Source organism: Mirounga leonina, unplaced genomic scaffold (assembly GCF_011800145.1).
Source record: "Mirounga leonina isolate KUSES-001 unplaced genomic scaffold, KU_Mleo_1.0 Mir_115, whole genome shotgun sequence".
In the NCBI taxonomy this organism is placed as follows: Eukaryota; Metazoa; Chordata; class Mammalia; order Carnivora; family Phocidae; genus Mirounga; species Mirounga leonina.
In genome coordinates, this window is record NW_023270268.1 from 27,551,275 (window position 1) to 27,573,221 (window position 21,947).

Consider the following 21,947-nt stretch of genomic DNA (forward strand, 5'->3'; position numbering starts at 1 on the left):
CACTTCCGCCTCGGGGACCCGCGCTGGGCCGCCTAGCCCCGGCTTCCCAGCATGCCCCACTCTGTCTCCCTGGCAACGGCGCACAACAGCGGCGCCGGGAGGTACTGGAGCTCGGCGGCGCGGCTGCACCTACGAGAGACCTGCCCAACATACGTCCCAGTTACGGGTGGGACTGTGGGCATGCCCCGGCCGCCGCTCCTCCGCCCTCGACACCGGAAGGTATGCGAAAGGCGAAGGGCGCTCCTCGGGGCGTGCCGGGCTCCCCGAAGCAGGAGAAGGTGATGGCTTCAGGCTGCCCCAGCCGGGACCCGCATCCCTGGGCCTCCATGCCCGCGACCCCTTCACTTCCCTCGGCTCCTTTCCTCCCGGATCTGCTCCAGTCTCCGGAGAATCAGTGTTGCCGGCGCCTCCTCCATATAGGTTAACCCGCTTTGCGAAAATGTAATTTTTAAAAAGTTGAGGCAAGGAATGTTCGTGAGACCTTTAAGGTTAGCGTTCTACTTTAGCAGAATCTGGTGTCAAATCTGCTTCCTCTCATTTATTAGCAGTGAGAGAACTACTTGACTTCAAACTGTGATACACTCTCCTTCCCTTGCCTTTTGCCCCCAACCAGCTAGTTTTACCTCCAAGGGTCAGTTTGCAGGAGGTAATCTCGCACCTTTCTCACGGTTCCCATCCAGCTTTCTAAATCTTCTCTTCCCGCCTCTCACTATCCCCCCCCCCCCTTTTTTTCCTCCCTTGGTCAACAGTCGGTGTGCTGGACGCTTGTTTGCCTTAACAAAACGTATTGAACACCCACTCTGTGACGGGAGCCAAGGATACAAAGATAGGGTGTGTTCCTGGAGCTCAACTTCATTCACAAGCTTCATGAGGTGGGGGCGAGGGAACGTTGACAAACGAACAGATAGTTCTAGAATCTAGACGGCAGGTGCCCTACTAGGGTAGCTCTGTGGTTGCACAGAGATTAATGGAATCGATGGCCTAAAGGTGGACTGGGGAAGGGGGTGGCAGGGCTGAGTCTGGGAACCTAGTCCCAGAGTGCTCTGAGGGCCTGGCCAGACTGCTTAGATGACACTGCTGGGTTTAAAAGCTCATTTACAAATAGGAGTCCCTGGAAAATTGGACGTCTCAGAACTATTCTGTCCTTCACTAAACAGGGACCGTTAGCTCATCCCTAAAATAAGGAAAATTACTGGGTGATCGGAAGGGTTCTTTTCGGTTGAAAAGGCTGTGAGTCCATATATTTTTCTTAACACCTTAATTTGGCCAGCAAGTAGCACTTTTATGGGAGCACAGAAAGCAAACAAAATACACATGTAGAGGCCTGCTCTCCAACTGTTTTTTCAATAGTAGATTTCACTAATATTTTCTGTGATCTTTTTTTTTTTTTTAAGATTTTATTTATTTATTTGACAGAGAGAGAGATAGCGAGAGCAGGAACACAAGCAGGGGGAGTGGGAGAGGGAGAAGCAGGTTCCCCCCCCTCCGCCCCGAGCAGGGAGCCCAATGTGGGACTCCATCCCAGGACCCTGGGATCATGATCTGAGCGGAAGGCAGACGCTTAACGGCTGAGCCACCCAGGTGCCCCTATTTTCTGTGATCTTGATAATCTGACATAATTTTTTATTTATTCAGAGATTTTGAGGTATGGGCCCCAGCTCTGAAGTTCCAACGCAATGCTAATGTTGTTTTAGTATGAGCTCATAGCCACCAGATGATTTGGTTTCTTTCTTCCCTTTTTTTTTTTTTTTTTAAAGATTTTATTTATTTATTTGAGAGAGAGAATGAGAGACAGAGCACGAGAGGGAAGAGGGCAGAGGGAGAAGCAGACCCCCTGCCGAGCAGGGAGCCCGATGTGGGACTCGATCCCAGGACTCCAGGATCATGACCTGAGCCGAAGGCAGTCGCTTAACCAACTGAGCCACCCAGGCACCCTCTTTCTTCCCTTTTTTAAAGATTTTATTTTTAAGTAATCTCCACACCCGACATGGGGCTCAAACCCACAACTCCGATATCAAGAGTGGCGCGCTCTACCCACTGAACCAGCAAGGCACACCCCTCTTTTTAATTTTTTTTTTTTTAAGGCTGGTTACGAGAATACTTCTCACTGGCATCAGATAAAACTTAACTAATTAATGCATTATTTCAAGAAGAAAAATGCTGTAAATGGACATTTGCTATTTATGCTTAAATTTGAGGATTTTTGTGATTGTCACCACCCTGTGAAGCTTGTTGGTCATATACCCCAAACTATACAGATAGCATCTTGTTTTATCATTATATACAATAAGTTTTTGTGTTATAGCTTTGGAATAGTTGAATATGGAAACTTGACTCCAAGGCATAGACAGTCTTCAATTTAAAATCATGTTTTCTTAGATTTTAAACAAAACCCACTTTTCATGGTAACTAACAAAACATTTTACATTTTGATGAAATAAAAGTGATTTTATTGGGCATACACTCATATGAAACAGTCCTACTTTTCATAATCCTGCTGTATATTTATAGTTCCTTGAGGAATTATAACACATTTATATTCAGCTATCATAAAATACAATTTGTGGTTTGAACCGCATTTGCACACTTCTTGTTTCCAATCCAGAGTGATTACTCTATACACAGTGTGTATAATAACTTCAGAAACTGGACCAGAATTTGTTTAGGATGGGAAAAAAATTTGTTCTGAAATCTTTATTCCTCTTCACATCTATTCTAATAAGTGCAAATACCATGCTTTAACGTCTACAGAAAAAATTCTATGCTAATTTCTAGTTTAATCCGAACTCACTATTTGTTAATCAAAACAGACATAAGATGGGAAGAATTACAAAAAGATTGATGCAAATGTATAAATTTTTTTTTAAAGATTTTATTTATTTATTCATGAGAGACAGAGAGAGAGACAGAGGCAGAGGGAGAAGCAGGCTCCCCGCGGAGCAGGGAGCCCCATGCGGGACTCGATCCCAGGACCCCGGGATCATGACCTGAGCCGAAGGCAGACGCTTAACCGACTGAGCCACCCAGGTGTCCCGCAAATGTATAAATTTAAGGAAATTATAGTGTTCTTATATTTGGATTTTTTTAAGAAGTAGGTGGGGAGTATAAATCTTAAACACTGTTTAACTGTAACTCACTTTTGCCATATTTGGATGTATGAGGGAAGGCTCTCTCCTTTTTTTGTTTTTTAAAAGATTTTGTTTATTCATTTGACAGAGAGAGAGAGAGACAGTGAGAGAGGGAACACGAGCAGGGGGAGTGGGAGCGGGAGAGGGAGAAGCAGGCCTCCCACTGAGCAGGGAGCCCAATGCAGGGCTTGATCCCAGGACCCTGGGATCAGGACCTGAGCCGAAGGCAGATGCTTAACAACTGAGCCACCCAGGCGCCCCAGGGAAGGCTCTCTTCTTGTGGAAAGACTGTCTTCTACTAGAATCTGCCAGTATCACTACCTTTTAACATTTTTCTCTCAAGTCATTAAGTGTGGTGTCATTGAATCCACTATTCAAGGTGCAGGTATCAATGTCAAAAACTTATACCTATTGTTAGGAATACTTCAGCATTCTTTGGACCTGATCTCTGGTCTTTTCACTTTTAAAGGATTGACCGAAGCTACTTGGATGAATTTGGCCGTCTTCTAGGAGACTTGAATGTTAAATTTCTATATACAAATAAACCAGTTCTCTCTTGTTTGGAGCAATGCTGAAATTCCAAGAGGCTGCTAAGTGTGCGAATGGATCAATAGCCATTTCTACTTATCCAAAGACCTTGATTGCAAGAAGATATGCGCTTCAACAAAAACTTGGTAGTGGAAGTTTTGGAACTGTCTATCTAGTTTCAGACAAGAAAGCAAAACAAGGAGAGGAATTGTAAGTAAAAATGCTTCATACAAATTTTGAGTTGGCTGCCCTGTATGTGTAGCTCTTAGCTGATTAAGAACATGGGGTACCATTTGCTCTTTGCATTTAAGATTCCAAGAATTTAGTAAGCGAAAGAAAAGCTTCTTGAATGGTGTCCTCAGATAAGATTTTTAAAAGCATTTCAGCAGGTGAGTGAAGTACCCAAATGACCCAGAAAAGGGAAATGGGGTAGATGAAGTGAAAATATCATTTTTATGCATACCAGAATCTCAATTACACCATCGCTTCCACTTAACTTGATTGGGACTTCTTGAATGAGAAAGTAAGAATTGTTTATAATGATGGCAATTTTAGAAATGTTATGAAATGCAAATAAATGATAATTCATACTAGAGGTGAATAGGGGGTACTAAGGGAAATACGGTATTAATTTTTTTTTGCTTCTATGAAGGAATTTTTCAAAGTCTATAGTTATACAGCTCACAAATTAGACATTTAAACCAAACAGGGGCTCCATCTAAAATTAGCTTAATGATATTGAGGACCCTCTTGTTACTTCCTTTTCTTTGATTTTGATCGGACCCTTAAACTTTCATAGTAGAGAAAAACTCATAATGCTGTTGGTTGGTATGTCTGTTACAGATAAGGATGAATCTTCCTTTCTAGCTTGAAGTTGTTTGAATTTGCTACAGTGAAAAGTTAGTTAGAATTGAAGTTCAGATGAGAAACTTGTACATCAGAAACACAGGAAAAATAGAAAGCAGAAGGAAGAACGATCCAAGACATCAGCCCTTAACTCCAGAAGAACAGACTTCCATCCCATAATCTATTCTTTTTTTCAGAGGTTTTGAGGCTACTCTAAATTCTTTCAGCTTCTGCCCATTGGATTTAAAATCAATATGATAAACATTTTCTACTTCTTAACATCACATAGGAATTATAAAGGTAAATGTTGATGCTACTATTTTATTTTCAAAATCAACTTTTTAAATGGTCTCTATATCCAGAAGTTTAAAAAGTAATTATCTAGAATTCGTAGTTTTCAGTAAATTCCTGCATGAAGAATAGTGACAGTGCTGGTACTTTTCTGGTGTCCTTAGAGCATACTTCATGACTCCTATCAAAAAGAATTCTTCTCCATAAATCCTAGAGGTACGATTCCAGCCATGTAGAACAGGATGATAAATTTCTGAAAATTACTAGAGTACCTTTATGGAAACATTGAGAGTAAGACCTAAATCTGACCCAGAACGTGTAAAAGTCTCATTGTAAGTGATGTGGGGCCACAAGCAAATGGTCAAGAATTCTTGAGACATTTTCGGTGCAAAAAGGTGCTTTTATTATAGCAACAGGGTTAGGACCTGTGGGCTGAAAGAGCTGCACATTGCTGTATGAAGCTGGTGGTTTTATGGTTAGTGCTCAAGGGGGAGGAGATGAGCAGGGAACATTAGATCATAAATGTTTTCTTTGAATTTCTACTTGTAAAACTACTTTTGCAATAAAAAAAAAAAAAAAGAATGTAGCAGCCAGTATGCATTTGATCTTTATCGAAACTGTGCAGGCTATAGGTCAGCCTCTGGGCTAAAGGTGAATATTTTTCTGCTTCTATCCCTGATCATAAAGACTATATTTAATTTTGGTATCTTCAGTGAGTGAGGAATGTGAAGAATTTTAAGAGAATTCACAGGAGGGCTAAAAAGTTCAACAAAGGGATGCAAATTAATATATATGAAGACCAAACTTGAAAGCTTCAGACTTGAGATGGTGGGTGAGTAAAGTGTGTAGGTGTTGGGGGGCAGGGGGAGAGAAATGAGAGAGGGAAGGGGCTGGTTGGTTGGGAAGTGATTTGTCAATAACTTTTCCTGTACTTGCACTACTAGTCTGAAAACACCTAACTTGAGCTGAATATGGCAGATGAAGCCTAGGTGTGTGGAATGAATCCAATAGTGAGGATAATTGACAAATTATTTGATACCAGGAAGTCTAGTATAGAATCTCTTGAAAAAGAATCATCATCATCAGAATCTCTACAACGTATTACATACAGGCTACATTCAGCCTTCAGATGTGTTTTGTTTGGCCTGAATAGTGTTTCTTTTTTAGTCTAAATTAGTTGCCAGTATTTTAAAAGGGCAGTGTTATAAAAATCGAGCTTTGCATTTCTCTTGGGGAAAATACAAACCAAAAGATTTGGTGACATTTGCTGACACATGGGCTGGAGGTGGGTAGCAGCCGCCCCCTTTAGTTAGACCCTGTGCTCTTTAATTAGCCACGTGCTGCTACTCTTCACTGTCTCTTATACGCAGCTGTATCACACCTTTCTACTACCTGCCTGTCTTTGTAGACATTTGATTTTAGATCAATTGATTTTAGAACTCTCTGCTAAAATCATGAAGAATCATGGCCTTAGCTGCTCACAAAATCCTAGAATGCTAGAAGGAAGGCTGTAACTTGTCACAGTTAAGACCCCAGGGTTTGGAGGTGAACAGGTCAAGATGTAAAGCCAGTCTTGTTCTTAACTATAGGATTAAGGTTATTCAGTTTCCTAATCTGAGCTTTAGTTTTCTTATCTGTAAGATGGATGTAATACTTCATTGGACTGTAATAGGGCTAAATAAGATATCTATCTATCTATCTATCTATCTATATGTATAGAACATCAAGATAAATAGATATTATATAATAAAGATTACATAATATATAAATATAAGATATATTTATAAATAGATAAAAATTTATTTGTAAATGTGTAAAATATAAAATATTATCATATTACCTTATGGATATCATTCAATAGCAGTTGAGATTCATCTTATTTGTAAATAATCCAAGTTAAAGGAATAATTAAAGGAAGTCTAATAAAACTTTATCTAGTCACCACCCAATAACTGCAATTGGCACTCTCTATTAAAGTGGAAGTTTTTCTTTTGCATTGTACTTTTAAGAGAGAAATCTCTCAAAGCAATCTGATCTCAAGGATGTGATTTTAAAATCTTATTTAAGGATCTTTCTTGAGACTGTAGCAATTCTGTTGTCATCTCTTCTTTTTTATCTCTATGACTGTCCAAAAGCAATTGATCCTCAGAATGTTGACCTTTTAGCTACATAAGATAGCAACTCATCAGTGATTATGTTTAATACATGTACAGAAGCAGAAAACTAAACTCATATTTTTTTAGATTCTTTCCCCAGAGTGTTGACAGTTGAATCTTCAGTTTGTGAGCAAAGCACATTAATTAGTACCACCCATTCGCCAAGCAATTTGATTAGATAAGGTTTTAAATTATGCTTTACATATTAGGCCATAAACATAGGGAATTGGTTAATGTCAGAGATGGGTAGAAAATAATACTTTCTAAAAAGATTTCTATGATGTTTTGAATGCAGTTCCCTTAATAGATCAGAGTAGATCTGACTCCACACCCCTGATCTTTTGAGATTATAAGGAAAGTGTATCATAACCTTATATACCAGACTGTGTCTTGGTATCCCTAGTTAAAAGAGTGACTTGGATATACCATGAGTCTGAGATGGTCCATAGGACACTTATTAATAGCCCAAGTGAAATCTAAGTTTATGTAATATACAGTTTTAGATTTAATCAAAAAACTTGACAAATAGTTATAGCTATCCTTTTCCATCAGAGTATTGCAATTTATCATTATGCCACTTGGGGGCAGCACTCTACCATTGACATTTTTCAAATACTGTGAATTTGTGCATTTTAATTACAATGCAATTACCACATTCCTTTATATTTTTATTGACTTTCTGCATTAGCTGTGGGATTAGAAAAAAGCTACAGGCATGACATTTGATTAATGTGTGTTTAGTGAGAGTTTTCTTTTTGGCATAAAGATCTGGCATTCCTTTTTTAGTTATCACAGTAGAATAAAATTAAACTTAAAATGAGTATTGAATGGCACTGAGGTCTTTTTTTTTATTCTGCATCATGAAATTTATAAAACAATATTTGGGAGTATTTTCTTTCATAATTATAGAAACTCTGGTCTAAGAAATGTAAGGATATGATAATGTTTTTTTTTTTAAAGATTTTATTTATTAAGGATATGATAATGTTAACTCATATTCGTAAATAAATACTGTTCCAATTCTACTTCATAATTTTATATTTTGGTTAAGCTGTCAGACTCTTTTTTTAAGCAAACCCACAGATTTGGATGAGCTAAGAAGTTCTTTGGCCCTTAGCATAGTGAATGTAACTTAATAGAAAAGATGTTAAGGAAGTAGGCTTACCCTAAGATGCATGATTAAACTTGCACATGATTACTTATACATGATTAATCATGGCCACAGTTGCAATGAATTTCAACATTCATCTTATCAGCATAGAATTCTGGTTATAATGGTGTTTTAAATTTCACCAACTTAAAATACAGTGACATTATTATTTAGAGTTGATTTTGTGCTGTAGTCTTTTAGTTTGTCAACTCTTAATTTATGTATTAAATCTTTGCTTTGTACTAAGCACCAGTGAGGAGACTGAAGCAATAGCAGCTAAGGCTTGGCCCTCAGGAGCTTCCAGTCTAGAAGAAAGATAGAATTAACATACATAAAACAACTAGCAAACAGTGTAATGTTTAAACATCTGTGTGGCAGGTTGCTCTCGGAGATGTTGGCCACTGTCCAGATCCCTTCCTAGCTACCTATGGTCTTTATTTTACTAGTTTCTGTGCATTATCAAGAGCTTTCATTTTTTCCCTCTTAAGTCCTGTCCATGTAAATATCCAAATATTTCCTTCTTTAACACTGTACCTACACACTGGCCTTTGCCTAAGTATGGTCAGCATAGTTAACATGGAAATAGTTTCTCTCTCCACAGAGCATTTCTTCTCAATATCAAATGTCTACAGCATGAGATAAGGACTGGAATTAAATCAGAAGAGTTACCAATCCTTAGAGAAATGTCCTCAAACCTAGGCCCCTGCCTCCTGGGAGAGCTTTTAGGCCTGTAGTAGAGCAGATTTTTACCAGTCCTAACAGGCAGATTTCCCACCCAGTCACAGAAACAGAAAGGAGAGGAGGCTAAGAATTGCTGCTAGAATTGGTCACACTGACACCAGAGGGGAGAGGTCCTTAGACCTTAAGAGTAAATGAGGTAAAAAGTCATAAAGGTGCAACAACAATAAAAAAATAAATTAAAACCTAAAACAGTCTGGGTCCATTATTGTCAGATAGCTCTCTTAAGCCCAGTCTCTCCTGAGAGCATCTTAGACTTATGTCCTAGTTCCAGAATGTTCTATTGAGGTACAGTCATCAATGGGGCTGGGGCCAAGGGGGTCAGGATCTTTGAAGGACAGAACCATCTTTAAACCACCACACTAGGATCCAGTCTTCAGCTCTTCACCTTATACCTAAAGACGGTCAGTGTTGGTAGGGGCTCATGTTAACTAAATTCAGACAAGACAGATCTGTAAATCATGATGCCATTTTTTTATTAAGGATTTTATTTATTTATTTGACAGAGAGAAAGCACAAGCAGGGGGAGTGGCAGGCAGAGGGAGAGGGAGAAGCAGGCTTGCCCCCTGAGCAGGGAGCCCGATGCGGGGCTTGATCCCAGGACATTGGGATCATGACCTGAGCTGAAGGCAGACGCTTAACCTACTGAGCCACCCAGGCACCCATGATGACATTTTTTAATTCAGGGCCTAGAATGAATAGTCTCTCTTTTCATGTGCCCTTCCACCATTTTCTGATGCGAGTTCTGGAGAAGCTGAATATCTAATCAGAGGTGAAAATATAACCAAAACGAAGTAGGGGGAATAATTAGACTATTCGCTTAAGCCAAGTAAATGATCTCTTCTTCATGACAGAGAACATCGTTCCAAAGTGACCATTTTTCTCATAACTGTCAGACCCAGAGTGTATCTCCTAAATAGCTCTGGATGCACATACATTCAGTTATCTTTAGGGTACCTCCTTTTCCTATAATGAAAGTAATGTGCATACATTTTATAAAAAGTGCAGGTGTGCATAAAGCGGGAAAATAATCTATAATTCTGCCACCCAACTTCTGGTGTTTTCTCTGTGTGTTGACAAATATTTATTCACTCTTCTAAGGAAACATATGGCATTGGTCACAGTGGTTGCCTCAGAGAAGCAAGGGAGGATGAGAGTGAAGGAGACTTACTTTTCACTGAATCCTTTTTATACATTTGGAATTTTGTACCATGTGTAAGATAAAACACCCATAGAATAAAAAAAAAAAACAAAACTCCACATGTTCATTCAATGACCGTTGATCAGTATTTGCTAATCACCTGCTCTTCAAAGAGTCTGGTGGTCCTCAACCTTGCCCAAAGAATGGAATCACAGTATTTTAAAAATACATGTTCAAGGCATACCCCAGTATGTTGTTTTAGTTGGGCCGCACCCCAGGCAGCTGGATTTTTGAGCGCTTCCGGGTGATTTGAATGTGCAGCTAGGCTTTAGAATATCTGGTCTAGTGGGAGAGAACACTAATTGTATAATCATAAGAGTAAAAGTAATTATAAGCCTCTGTAGCCACTGTAAAAGGAAAGTCTTGGTTGCTATGAGGTATGATAGACCCATGTAAGCCAGCAGCATGGCGCTGGATGAGGCAAGGCTTCCTGAGAATGTGTTGTTTCCGCCAAGATCTGAAGGATGATTAAGAACCAGCCAGTGGTTTTCTCACTTTATTGGTTTTTTTCATCAGAATTGCCTGGAGGGCTGTTAAAATGCAGGTTTTTGGGCTCTACTCCCAGAGTTTCTGGTTTAGCAAGTCTGGGTGGGGCCTGGGAATTTGCATCTTTACCAGCTGTTGCTGCTGGCCTGCAGACTATACTGTGAGGACCACTGGACTAGACAAAAGGGTGGCAGAACAGTTCCATTCAGTTTATGTATAATTTTGCATCTTTTTTTTTTTTTGAAGCACTAAAATATAGGTATTTTCCCATGTTATTAAGTACTCTTTAAAGTGTCATTGTAAATGCTCACATAATAGTCCACTGTATGGCATTGATATCAGTTAGCTCCCTCTTGTTGGATGTGTTGATTCTGGTAACCTTTTTGAAGCAGAAGTAAAAAAAGTATTGTACTTTTTAGCAGAGATTTAATATAATGACTGTTCCAGCATATCCTTTCTGACAGTGGTATAGCCCTGGAAAACTAATGAGGAACCAAGCTTCGATCACTGAGAAGTGATGGGCATTCTGTGCCATTCAACTGAAGCATATTTGGGCCAGTTATGAATTATGACCACGTTTGCTGACCTGCTCAGTTGTAATTAGAAAAAAAAAGAACTTCATCCATTTTCAAATTTATTTCTGACACAGTGAGAAGTAGAGAAATCAGTTTTTATATTGTATGAAATGAATGTGAAAAGCCTTCCTTTCTGTGTATAAGTTTTCACTGTTTATAAAAAAGGACATTTTTCCTCTTAGTGAATTAATAAATTGATTATAGTAGCCTGACAGTGTCAAAAAATAATTAAAAATGAGTAGTAGTTCTTACCAGAATACGTAGATTTTTATAATATTTGAAACAAGCTTCCAGCGACTCAGAATGTGAGAGTAATTTTCTATTATTTAATAGCCTTCAGCAAAGCTAGTGTTTATATATCCTATACCTACTAACACCTATTTATGGATTTCTGTCTGATTTAATCATTTTAATATATCCTTACTTTCAGTTTTGACTCATTCTAAACAAAACATTAGTAGATTTAATGAGTCCGACTTTGAGCCCATTTTATGTACTCTTATTAAAGCTATTATTTCTATATTATGACCAGGTGTTCTCCCCAGTGGGTATCTGGGATGGGAGGACCAGGTTATTGAGTAGGCTGAGTTAGTTTAATAGGATTCAGTGGTTATGCAGTGGAGTTATGAAAACAATTTTGAGGAAACTAATGATTTCTTTCCGTTTTGCCCTGCCAGAAAACAGTTTTCATTGTAATAATGAGGTCTTTTTCCCTTAAAATCTTTGATCTTTTAGAGAGATTATAATATGAAAGCATATTAAAATTTCTTTTAAAACAGCTTATGTTCTGGAGGATCTTGTGCATTGGTTCCTCTTAGGTAAATGTGGGAAGGGTTAATTTGAACTTGGACTTCACTGTGGGCTTTGCCAGTTCTCTGTCTGTAATAAAGTCAAGCCCCTGAGCTTCTGGCCATCTTACAACATTTAAGGTTTGGGAGATAGAAAGGAAAAAGAATAAAATGCAAGGGTGCACAGTTACTTTGACTTATCTCAATCATGGTAATGAAATCTACATTTTGGGGTAAATGATTTACATTTTCCTGAGGCTGCTTTGTTGCATGTATTAGCATAAAAGAAGCCATGAGCTTCTTTTCTGGTTTTTAATATTTACCGATGAGAGATGACTAATAAATAAAATATTTTAGGACGAGTAGGATGCAGGGAACCCCTCAGTTTCATTTTGGCTTGGGCAGGGGGCCAAAAAAGCCTGCTTTGAAGACTGAATCCAAGAAGCGTTTAGAAAGAAGACAACAGCACACAAAAAACCTTTTTTTTAATGCTTTCTTTTTTCTTGCATTGCTATTATTTGAAAGAAAATAAAAGTGAATTATTGAAAATACCACAGATAAGTTATTGACAGGAAAAGAGTGTAGGCAAATTACTGTGGTATATTTATTAGATTTTTAGACTTTAAATTCTTTGCTTATCCCACTCTGTTCTTCTGATGTATTATTTTGTTGGATTTGTGAGCAGGGAAGCTAATGGTTTTGCCAACACTGAATAATACCCTAGGAAATAAGGAAAATTATTCATTTAAATGTATGAGATGGGAGGATATCTAAGTTCTTTTGGTAAATAATAATTTAAAAATGTAACTGGATATGCTGGTCCCTTTACATTGTCATTGTTGATTACCCCAAATTTTTAAAATATAAGATTTGTGTAAGTCTACTATTTTAAATGTTATTTTGTCTCATTTATTCAGTAAGTGAAATTTTTTAAAAAAGATTTTATTTATTTATCAGAGAGAGAGAGAGGGAGGGAGCACACAAGCAGGGGGAGGGGCAGAGGCAGAGGGAGAAGCAGGCTCCCTGCTGAGCAAGGAGCCCAATGCTGGACTCAATCCCAGGACCCTTGGATCATGACCTGTGCCGAAGGCAGATACTTTACCAACTGAGCCACCCAGGCGTCCCCAATAAGTAAAATATTTTAAGGATGAGTGAATAATATGCCAGAACAAAACTTTATGTGTATAGTAGAGTTCAGCTTTTTCCCCCTAATCAAAAATGGAGTTTTTCAGAGAGATGAGCTGGTTTTTAATGGATTCCAGAGGAACCTCAGTAACCAAATCCAGGGTTTTTAATGGTTGATGTCAGAATATTTTTCAATATTTAATCTTTAATTTCTTGACCCAAAGAAAGCATGACACCCTTAAATATAATCTGTAACTAGCCCTTCTTGTTTTTAGTTCTTTTCAAGCAGCCTTCTTGTGAGACTTTTTTCTCCAATAGCTTTTGATGAGTCAAGCTGCCCAGCACTCTGCCTGACACATGGCAGGCGGTTCCCCTGGATCTATCACTTACTCCAACAGGATCAGCTGAGGGAGGCATCTTCTTAGTTTTTCCCTTTCTGAACTGATCTGGTTCTTTTTTTGACACATGCAATGACTTGTGGGCAATTTTGGCTAGCACCCACCCTTGTAACTATTTTGAACTGAAAATTCGAGTTGTGATTATCATCCACCGTTAAAGAACTTGGAATGAGATACATCTATAATGTAAACGTCAAAGAAATGAGAAGGTGGAAAGCTCTCAGGTTAAAATTAGTTTCTGGGTCACTTCATTGCTCTTGAGCCAATTTTCCTGGGAAAAAAAGTTAAGTTGCCATGACATCCATTTCTAAATAGTGAATTTAGAGTGATGTACATGACTTAAAAGTCAACAGGGCAGAAAAACAACCCTTATGTTACTATTAGTTTCTTGACCAGTTATTCCTAAGCTTAGTTTTTGGAATTAGTGATTTGTAAATTTATATTTGTATGGGAAATACACATGGTTGACACCACAAAGTTCTAAAAGTAGCTTGTGTGCCACACTAATTATGTACTGTGTAAATAATTTCATGTAGTATTAAAAATAAGCAGTTAATATTTTTTTTTTAATTTTTATTTATTTGAGACAGAGAGAATGAGAGAGAGAGCACATGAGAGGGGAGAGGGTCAGAGGCAGAAGCAGGCTCCCTGCCAAGCAGGGAGCCCGATGCGGGACTCGATCCAGGGACTCCAGGATCATGACCTGAGCCGAAGGCAGTCGCTTAACCAACTGAGCCACCCAGGCACCCCCGAAAATAAGCAGTTAATATTATATGACATTCATTGCTTTAAAATACCATGGAACTGAATTTCTATGCCATACTTTAACAAGAACACAATCCCTTTTTATTTCTCAGCTGCTTTCATGGCCCCTATTACCTGATACTTATAAGTATGAATGAGCAATTATGAAACCTCTGATATGCTGTAGAACATACTTGGTACAGCAGTGCTGTGATTTAGTAATTATGTGAAAAACCCACCTGAAGTTTTACTTATTGAAAAAGCAAACCCTGGGCATGAGGAAACTTTTGGGGATGATGGCATGCTCATTATCATGATTGTGGAGATGGTTTCATGGGCGTATCCATATGTCAAAATTTATCAAGTTATACACTTTAAATATGTGTAGTATACTGTATATCAATATTACCTTAATAAATGTGTTTAGAAAATATAAACCCTGGACTATGATATATGAAAGCCTCTAAGATCATTAAACTGGTTGATTTTGCAGTTGCTAGTGAAAATCATTGTAAAATTTGATAGTTTAAGCTGAATGTTGCTTTCTAATCTTTGGGTTCAGACCAGTCAGTCTTCTTGTTTTTAGTTCAGAGAAAAATTATAGGCTTTGCTTTTCATGACCTTTATTGAGCAAGTGAGGAAGGAAGTTTAAATTGTATGTTGATCCTCTTGTCATGTGTTCTAGGTTTCCAAATTTCTAAGAGTAGAAAATTTGGAATATTAAAGCTTTGATTAGAATGTGTCTGGGTGTTATATGCACCCAATGAGTCACTAAATTCTACCCCTGAAACTTTAGTAATAATATGCATTACCTACTAACATGTATTACCTTTAGTAAATGTTCCCTAAATTGGATTTAAATAAGAAGTTAAAAAAAAAAAAGAATGTGTTTGGGTGTCAGCTTCCTCAACTTCTCCCGTATATGGTGGGCACTCAGCATTTTCATTAAAGCTTGATTGACATTTCCACTTTTCTATTAGTTTGAATTTGGAGAAACCCTTAAAAACCTAATTAGGTTCCCTGCCTTCCCTCAGGGAAACTTTGAGGAAGATTTTTGGTCCAGTAGCCCTTCGTTGCCTCACTCTCTTCTTGCCCATCCCATTGGCCTTGCACAAATGCAGATAGTTTGGGTTTGGGGGCAAGATTAGCCAGTCTACTTTTTACAAAATTGGATTTGCCATTTGTTGGTCAGCTGCTTTTAATTCATGTTCTCTTTCGAAGATATTTCAGTACAGTGATTATTGAGCTCTAATGAGTAGTTTTATTATTTTTAGAATTGTTTTACAAAGGAAAAATTATAAGAAGGATCAATGACAGATGTGATTTGCAAGGCTGTTTAACAATACTTAGGGAAGTAAAGCGTTTGGATATTTGTTATGGATGGGACTTGACACGTATCTGAAGGTGACTTTTAGTAAGCCTTACTATCTTTAAAGAAGTTGAGTTTTGAGCTCATAAGGGTGAGTTACATTCAAAAGTTTTTGAAAACTGAGAAAAGCAGATAATTTCTTCAAGGTAAAGCTTATATTGGCATTATTTTGCTAGCCTGGCATAATTATAAAAACTCTGCGTGTGTATGTCTCTAATATAGAAAACTATATATATATACTATAAACTATATATACAATATGAAAACTATATATATGTATATGTATACACACACAGGTAGGTGTGTGTGTGTGTATGTGTAGACATTCTTGATTTTACAGTTTTTTGGTTCAGCACTAGTTTCAGCAGCAAAGGTTGTACTCGGCTGATAGCAAATATCCTTCTTTGATGGATGAAGAAGTCAGGGCTCAGTATTTCATAACCACACTTAGACACTGAGTACCCCTTGGGGATTTCTACTTTATAAAAATTCAGAAGGCGTTAATATGGCCCCTCGCTGAAAAGCCCACACTGAGAGGCACTAACTATACCCAGGCCTCTGCAGCGTGGGGTAATTGTGGGGTGTCCCCTCAGCAGCTGCCCCTGCCTTGTGTTAGGCCATTAGCTAGACTCACTCCAGGATTCCTTGGAAACTGTGTGCCTGCCTGAATAATTTATTACCCGGTGGTCAATTATTCATAACTCATTATTACAACCGAAATAAAACCTAAAACCTAAAGGTGGAATCATTCTGCCACTTATGAATATCCAGCAGCTCATCAGGAGATTGCAGGAGAGGTTGAAGTCCACACTGTTGCCACTGCCTGTTTGTTTCTCGGAAGGGATTCCAGAGAGAACAGCCTTCTGAAACAGTCAGAATCGATGAATGCAGGAACAGATGACTCCTGCTGGTTGTGCCGTATTGGTTCATCTATTCATACTGTTTATCTTTTTAATTCTGGCCTTATTTACACCTAGAAATAAAATTTCAGTTTAAGAGAATTTCAGAGACATTTATGGCACTGTTGGTTTATTAAACCACTCTTAGGAAGTAAACAAGGAAACAGAACTTGTCCTCAGAATATCTTTCAGGGTATAAAATGCAGGTACCTATAGTGTGTTTCATTGACATTAGTCATACTGCATTTGCTTGTTCCATTGGAGTTATATCTGTATTATATTTTGTTTATTGGACCCTATCTTTAATATAAATAAATGGCACATTTTTTTCACATATATAGAAAGCATTTTAATAAAAGTGCTATGAAAGTATAGCCAAAAGAAGCCTAGTTGTTATTTTTTTTTGTATTCAGGAAGTGTAATAGGAAATTTTTTGGCTGCAGCTAGACTGATTATTCCGATTTTTTAAATAATCACCAAGCTTTTAAAAATATGTTGAAAATAGTTGGAGAGTTTGAAATTCCACTTACTTTGGGCTGTAAAGCAGAGGTTTGCCCTTGGGGTTTGCCTTGCCCTTGACCACTCTGGCATGGAAAAATGGGCAGAAGTCTGTGACGCTTCACAGTTGGGGTTGCCATTTTAGTTTTGTGCCATTTTCTGTGTGGTCACTTCCACATGTTAGTTAGTACTGATTTTGTGCATCAGAGTTCTAACCCCAGCTTATACATAAAAGTCCCAAACTGTTGAGCAAGCATTTTTTAGTAGAGGTTCCAGATTTTTTTTGTGTTGATGTTGGTTCTTCAAATGGAATGAAGGCTATATGTTCAAACAAGTCTTAAATGGCCTAAACCCATGTCTTTCACACTGAACTACGTATATGATGTCCCAGATGATCCACCAAGCAGGAATTTAAATATGGATATAGTTTAACTATTAGTTTAGAGTTAATTTAGAATAATAGTTTAGAATAGTTTATTCTAAAAACGTATGGATATTTAAAAAAAATTTTAGGTCAGATGTGAATATGTCACAGAGTGAAAAATTTACATGATTTTTTAATGTTTAATATAATTTTAATAAGCTACACATTCATATGGCTCAAAAATATAAAAAGATATACTGTTCAAAGTCTCTTCTCATCCCTGTCCTCCATTTTCTGAGTTCCCATCCTCTTCCCCAAAAGAGAACCACTGTTAAGAGTTTCCTGTGGATTTTTCCAGAGTTGCCATGTGCATATATAAGCAACTCTGGAATTCTTATTTTTGTCCCTTTCTCATAAAAACTCACATTTTACATAGTTCTGTTTCGTGCTTTTTTCATATGCCAGAATATCTTGGAGCTTTTCCCATGTAAATATTAGAGACTGTTCCCATTCTTTGTTTTAACAACTGTATAGTATATTCCACTACATAGCTATACTATAAGATATTCACTTTCCTGTTGATGTACATTTGGGTTGTTTTTAATCTTTTGTTATTAAAAACACTTTGCAGTGAATAATCCTGAACATTTGTCATTCGACAAACATGGCACTATTTGTTGCATGAATTTTAAAAACAAAGCATGAGATTTCAGAGACATGTCCTGCTTTTGGCAGTCCCGTCTCTGGGGTCGGAGTTTATCCTTTTTTGCTATTAGAGGTATTTTGCTGGAAAAGTTTGAGAAGCACTGCTGGAAACTCGTTATTGAGGCCTAGTGGTGGGATGATTTTTCACTTTCTGAAATAACTTTGCTGTGAAGCGATAGTGATAACAATGTTACTTTGCCATCCTGTGTTTCCTGGAGGTGATGTAAGAGAATATGTGTAAATCTGGTGGCACATTATTTATAAACAAACATCACGTTGTAAAATTGTCTAGTTTGCTTGTAGGCATTTGATACAGTGAAACATTGATAGCCATGAAGCACCAAATGCTGGTACCTTTGAAAATGGTAATAGGTGTTCTGTATAAGAAGGAGTTCCATGATTAAGCAAGTTTAGAAAACACTTGGTTCCGTAAAGTTAAACCAGTTTTTTTACTGAGGGACTCTTCACAGACTTAAATCTGCTGGTGTAAATTGTGACTCAAGAGCTTTTCCCAAACTTGTTCAACCACTGAACTCCCTTTTTTTCCAGGCCACTCTTGCTAGCACTAGTGTAGCAAGGAGTCCAACTTAGGAAATGCTACCCATGCTGGACATCATGGGTGCATGTTGAAATTAGTGGTCATAAGCCTATGTGGTATTTAAATTTACAAAAGATTTAGTAAGGGGAATAAGAAGGAAAGTCACTATTTTGAAATTGTCGTGAACAGCAGATGGTGGTAATGTAACATGCAGACCAACTATTAATACACAGCAATATTTCCAATGACAGTATTAATTCAGGGTCCATAATGTCATCTTCATTTAATTACAGCCTACCAATATTTTAATTTCACTGGTTAAATGAATAAAAGGCTAAAAATAGGTCATTAATATACTTTTAATTTCTTCCTAGGAAAAGCACAAGTTGGCTAAGAAATAAATTTGGGGAAATCTTTTTATTTTCTCAGACCATTTTAACTGGCATGGTTTGGTTTTTCTTGTTATCTTTGTATTAGATGGACATTTCTTAGTTTGTGGGTACACAAAGATGTACGTGTGCTCTGTCTTGAAAGAAAAGGCCATAAATTTAGCCAGACTTAACTCTCTGCTGTCCATGGGAATGGCAAAGAGCAGTTTCATTCAACAAGCATCTAGTTGATAGCTGCCCAAGAGATGAAGCAGCTACAGTCATTGTCCTCCAGAAAATGGCATTTGGGCTGAAAGTAGGATGTGAACTCAAATAGCTCTATTAGAAGGGCCACAGGGTGAGAAGGGATCAGGAGGGTCTCTGAGAGGTTGAGAGAGTTACGGGTTACTTCCATTCTTCTGAGATCTATTAAATATGAAACTGTGTAAAACAGGGCAACAAAAAATGGGGCGTTTTAAGTTTAAATTCAACACCAAAAAATTTAATATGCAAAAATGCAATACACTGTGACTATATTGCTCCCAGGATAATTACAGAGTTAATACAAATTTTAATTCCTAGTGTATTACAGTTGGGGTGGCCCAGAAATGGGAAATACATTTAAAGCTGTCTGGGGAACATCTTTCCAAATTGTCAGTGTGTCTGTGCAACAGAGGGTGTAATCTGGCTTGGAGCCCTTGTCAACGGTCAACACTTGAAGCACTTCATGAATCTGCAGCACTGAACAAAAGGCCATTTTGGCCACTTTGGGATAAGCCCTGATGCAAAAGATAAACCTAGAAGAACTGTAGGGAGAGGAGGCTCTTCCAGTGAAGGACATCTGGACCTACTTGATGGACGTGGAATTGCTGAAAATGGCCCAGGGAGGGGTTTTATAACTTAGATTGATGAGTGTCCCCTAATATGTGAAACCACAGTTTGAAATGACCTGTCAGGGGTGCACTTGGGCAGCTTGCACCCTGTCCCTGCACGCTCCTCACTCCAAATTAATTAACCTTGCTTTACTTCTGTGGTAGCAGAAAGACCAGCCTCAGGCAAGGGTGATATCTTAATAAACTGGCCAGGCATGTCACCCCTGGGGACAGGATACCCGTGACATCTTCCTCTTCCCTGGATGGGGAAGGGATCACTTTTTTGATTTGAAGATCTGTCACTCCAGGTTCTGCAGGAAAAAAACTAAAGGGATCCCCTTTCTATCAGCCAAGTACTTAGTGCAACAGAATCATTCAGTCAGTAACAATTAGGAAGCAGTCTTTACCTTAAGCAACCTACAATGTGAACACCTTCATTCAGTCTTTGGTCAATGCATAGATTGCTAACAGTATCAGGTGCTGTCCTAGACATGGGATATAGAAGCAAACACACCAAGTCATGTTCTCAGGGAGAGGACATTCTGGTGGGGCTATAGAGAGAGGTAGACAATGAGTAGTGCTATGAGAGATAGACAATGATTTAAGTGCTATGGAAAAAAATAAGTGAAAGAGGATAGGTAGGGTGGGTGTGTGTCTATCTGATAAATACTAGTAAATTGTATTATGTTTGGTGTTAAAATGATAGTAAATAGTGACTGACAGGGCACCTGGGTGACTCAGTCTGTTAAGCGCCGGCCTTCGGCTCAGGTCGTGATTCCAGGGTCCTGGGATCAAGTTCCGCATCAGGCTCCCTGCTCAGCGGGGAGCCTGCTTCTCCTGCTCCTCCCCGCTCATGCTCTCTGTCAAAGTTGATCCAGAAAATACCAGACATTTGTCCTTTTATATTGTTTCCCATTAATGACAGTATAACTTTACCTTTTAAAAAGAAACAGTACTTAAACAGCACTGCTTTGTATGATTTTGCAGTAGTTCTATAAGGATGGCTCATATGAAAAAGTTTTTAAAAAATTCCAGGTAAACTACAAGGTATTTACTGATCTCTAGTTTAGGAGAACCTTTAATTGGCACTGAAAATACATTTTCAGTTTATTTTAAACATTGTTTTTCTTGGTTCTTATGAAAATGTTTTATTTTTTATTTTCTAATTTTTTAAAAAAGATTTTATTTGGCAGTGAAAGCACAAAAGCAGGGGGAGAGGCAGAAGGAGAAGTAGGCTCTCCACTGAGCAGGGAGCCCGATGTGGGGCTCAGTCCCAGGGCCCCGAGATCATGACCTGAGCCAAAGGCAAATGCTTAACTGACTGAGCCACCCAGGCACCCCTGAAAATATGTTTTAGCTCATCGAAACTACTGTGAGTTGCTTCAGATTTATTTCAGGGTAGTTTTTCTGGAGATGGAGATTCAAATACAAGAGGAAATTTTATTATATACATCAATTTTATTTTTTACATACATTCTTAACGAGTCAGGGTAAAACCATTATGACTTAATAGTCTTAGTGCCTTGACATGTTAGAATTTTTAGAAGTGCAACCCACAAGAAATAAACCTGATTTTAAAATGTAATAAAAACCAAACCCATCAGAGAGTCTTTTCATTCACTGCAGCTCTGTCAATGTGCATTTGATTTTTCCATATAGCCCTTTCAGGAACTGAACCAAATTAAGATCTGTCCACATGGTGTGAAGTGTATGTGTTAAATAGCACTTGTATCCAAGTATGCACACAGTTGATTCCCATCTGATTGGCTTTTTCTACTGACTCTAGGGTTATTTTTATGTGGCCCCATTGGTGGTAGCATTGCTTTGAGCACCTGATTTGCTTCAACAGATAAAGATGTTTCAGTTCCTTTAAATGTTCCAGTGGCCTCTTGGCTTCCTCATCTGTAATCATTATCTTGTACCCCTTCCATGTTAAAAGCATTTATAGCAGTGGTAGACACATAGGATTGGCAGGTTTGAGCCCTTCCTTGCTTTATCAAATGTGTAAAAGTAAAATAGACCCAGTGATCAAGAATGAGGTTGGTTAGTTTAGCAAGAGTCAACTATAAATAGCTTTTATGCTTGAATAACATAGGCAGGACTGGCTACATAATTTGTGGGGCCTAGTTCAGAATGAAAATGCAGGGCCCTTTGTTAAAAATTATTAAGAATTTCAAGCC

The 21,947-nt window shown here is 38.2% G+C and overlaps 1 protein-coding gene across 2 annotated transcripts in view; it reads left to right on the forward strand.

Annotated features, from left to right (window-relative positions):
• The first annotated feature begins 269 nt into the window (after window positions 1–269).
• The window catches only part of NEK11 (NIMA related kinase 11), a 240,919-nt gene continuing 219,241 nt past the window's right edge, over window positions 270–21,947 (forward strand). Inside the window, exons 1-2 of one of the 2 annotated variants that reach the window (XM_034994615.1) lie at window positions 270–488; window positions 3,598–3,866. In XM_034994615.1, coding sequence (XP_034850506.1) covers window positions 3,697–3,866 — 170 coding nt within the window. In that variant the 5' untranslated portion in view covers window positions 270–488; window positions 3,598–3,696. Of the gene's footprint in view, window positions 489–3,211; window positions 3,867–21,947 lie in introns of those variants that run through there. The other variant, XM_034994618.1, reaches the window with a different exon arrangement.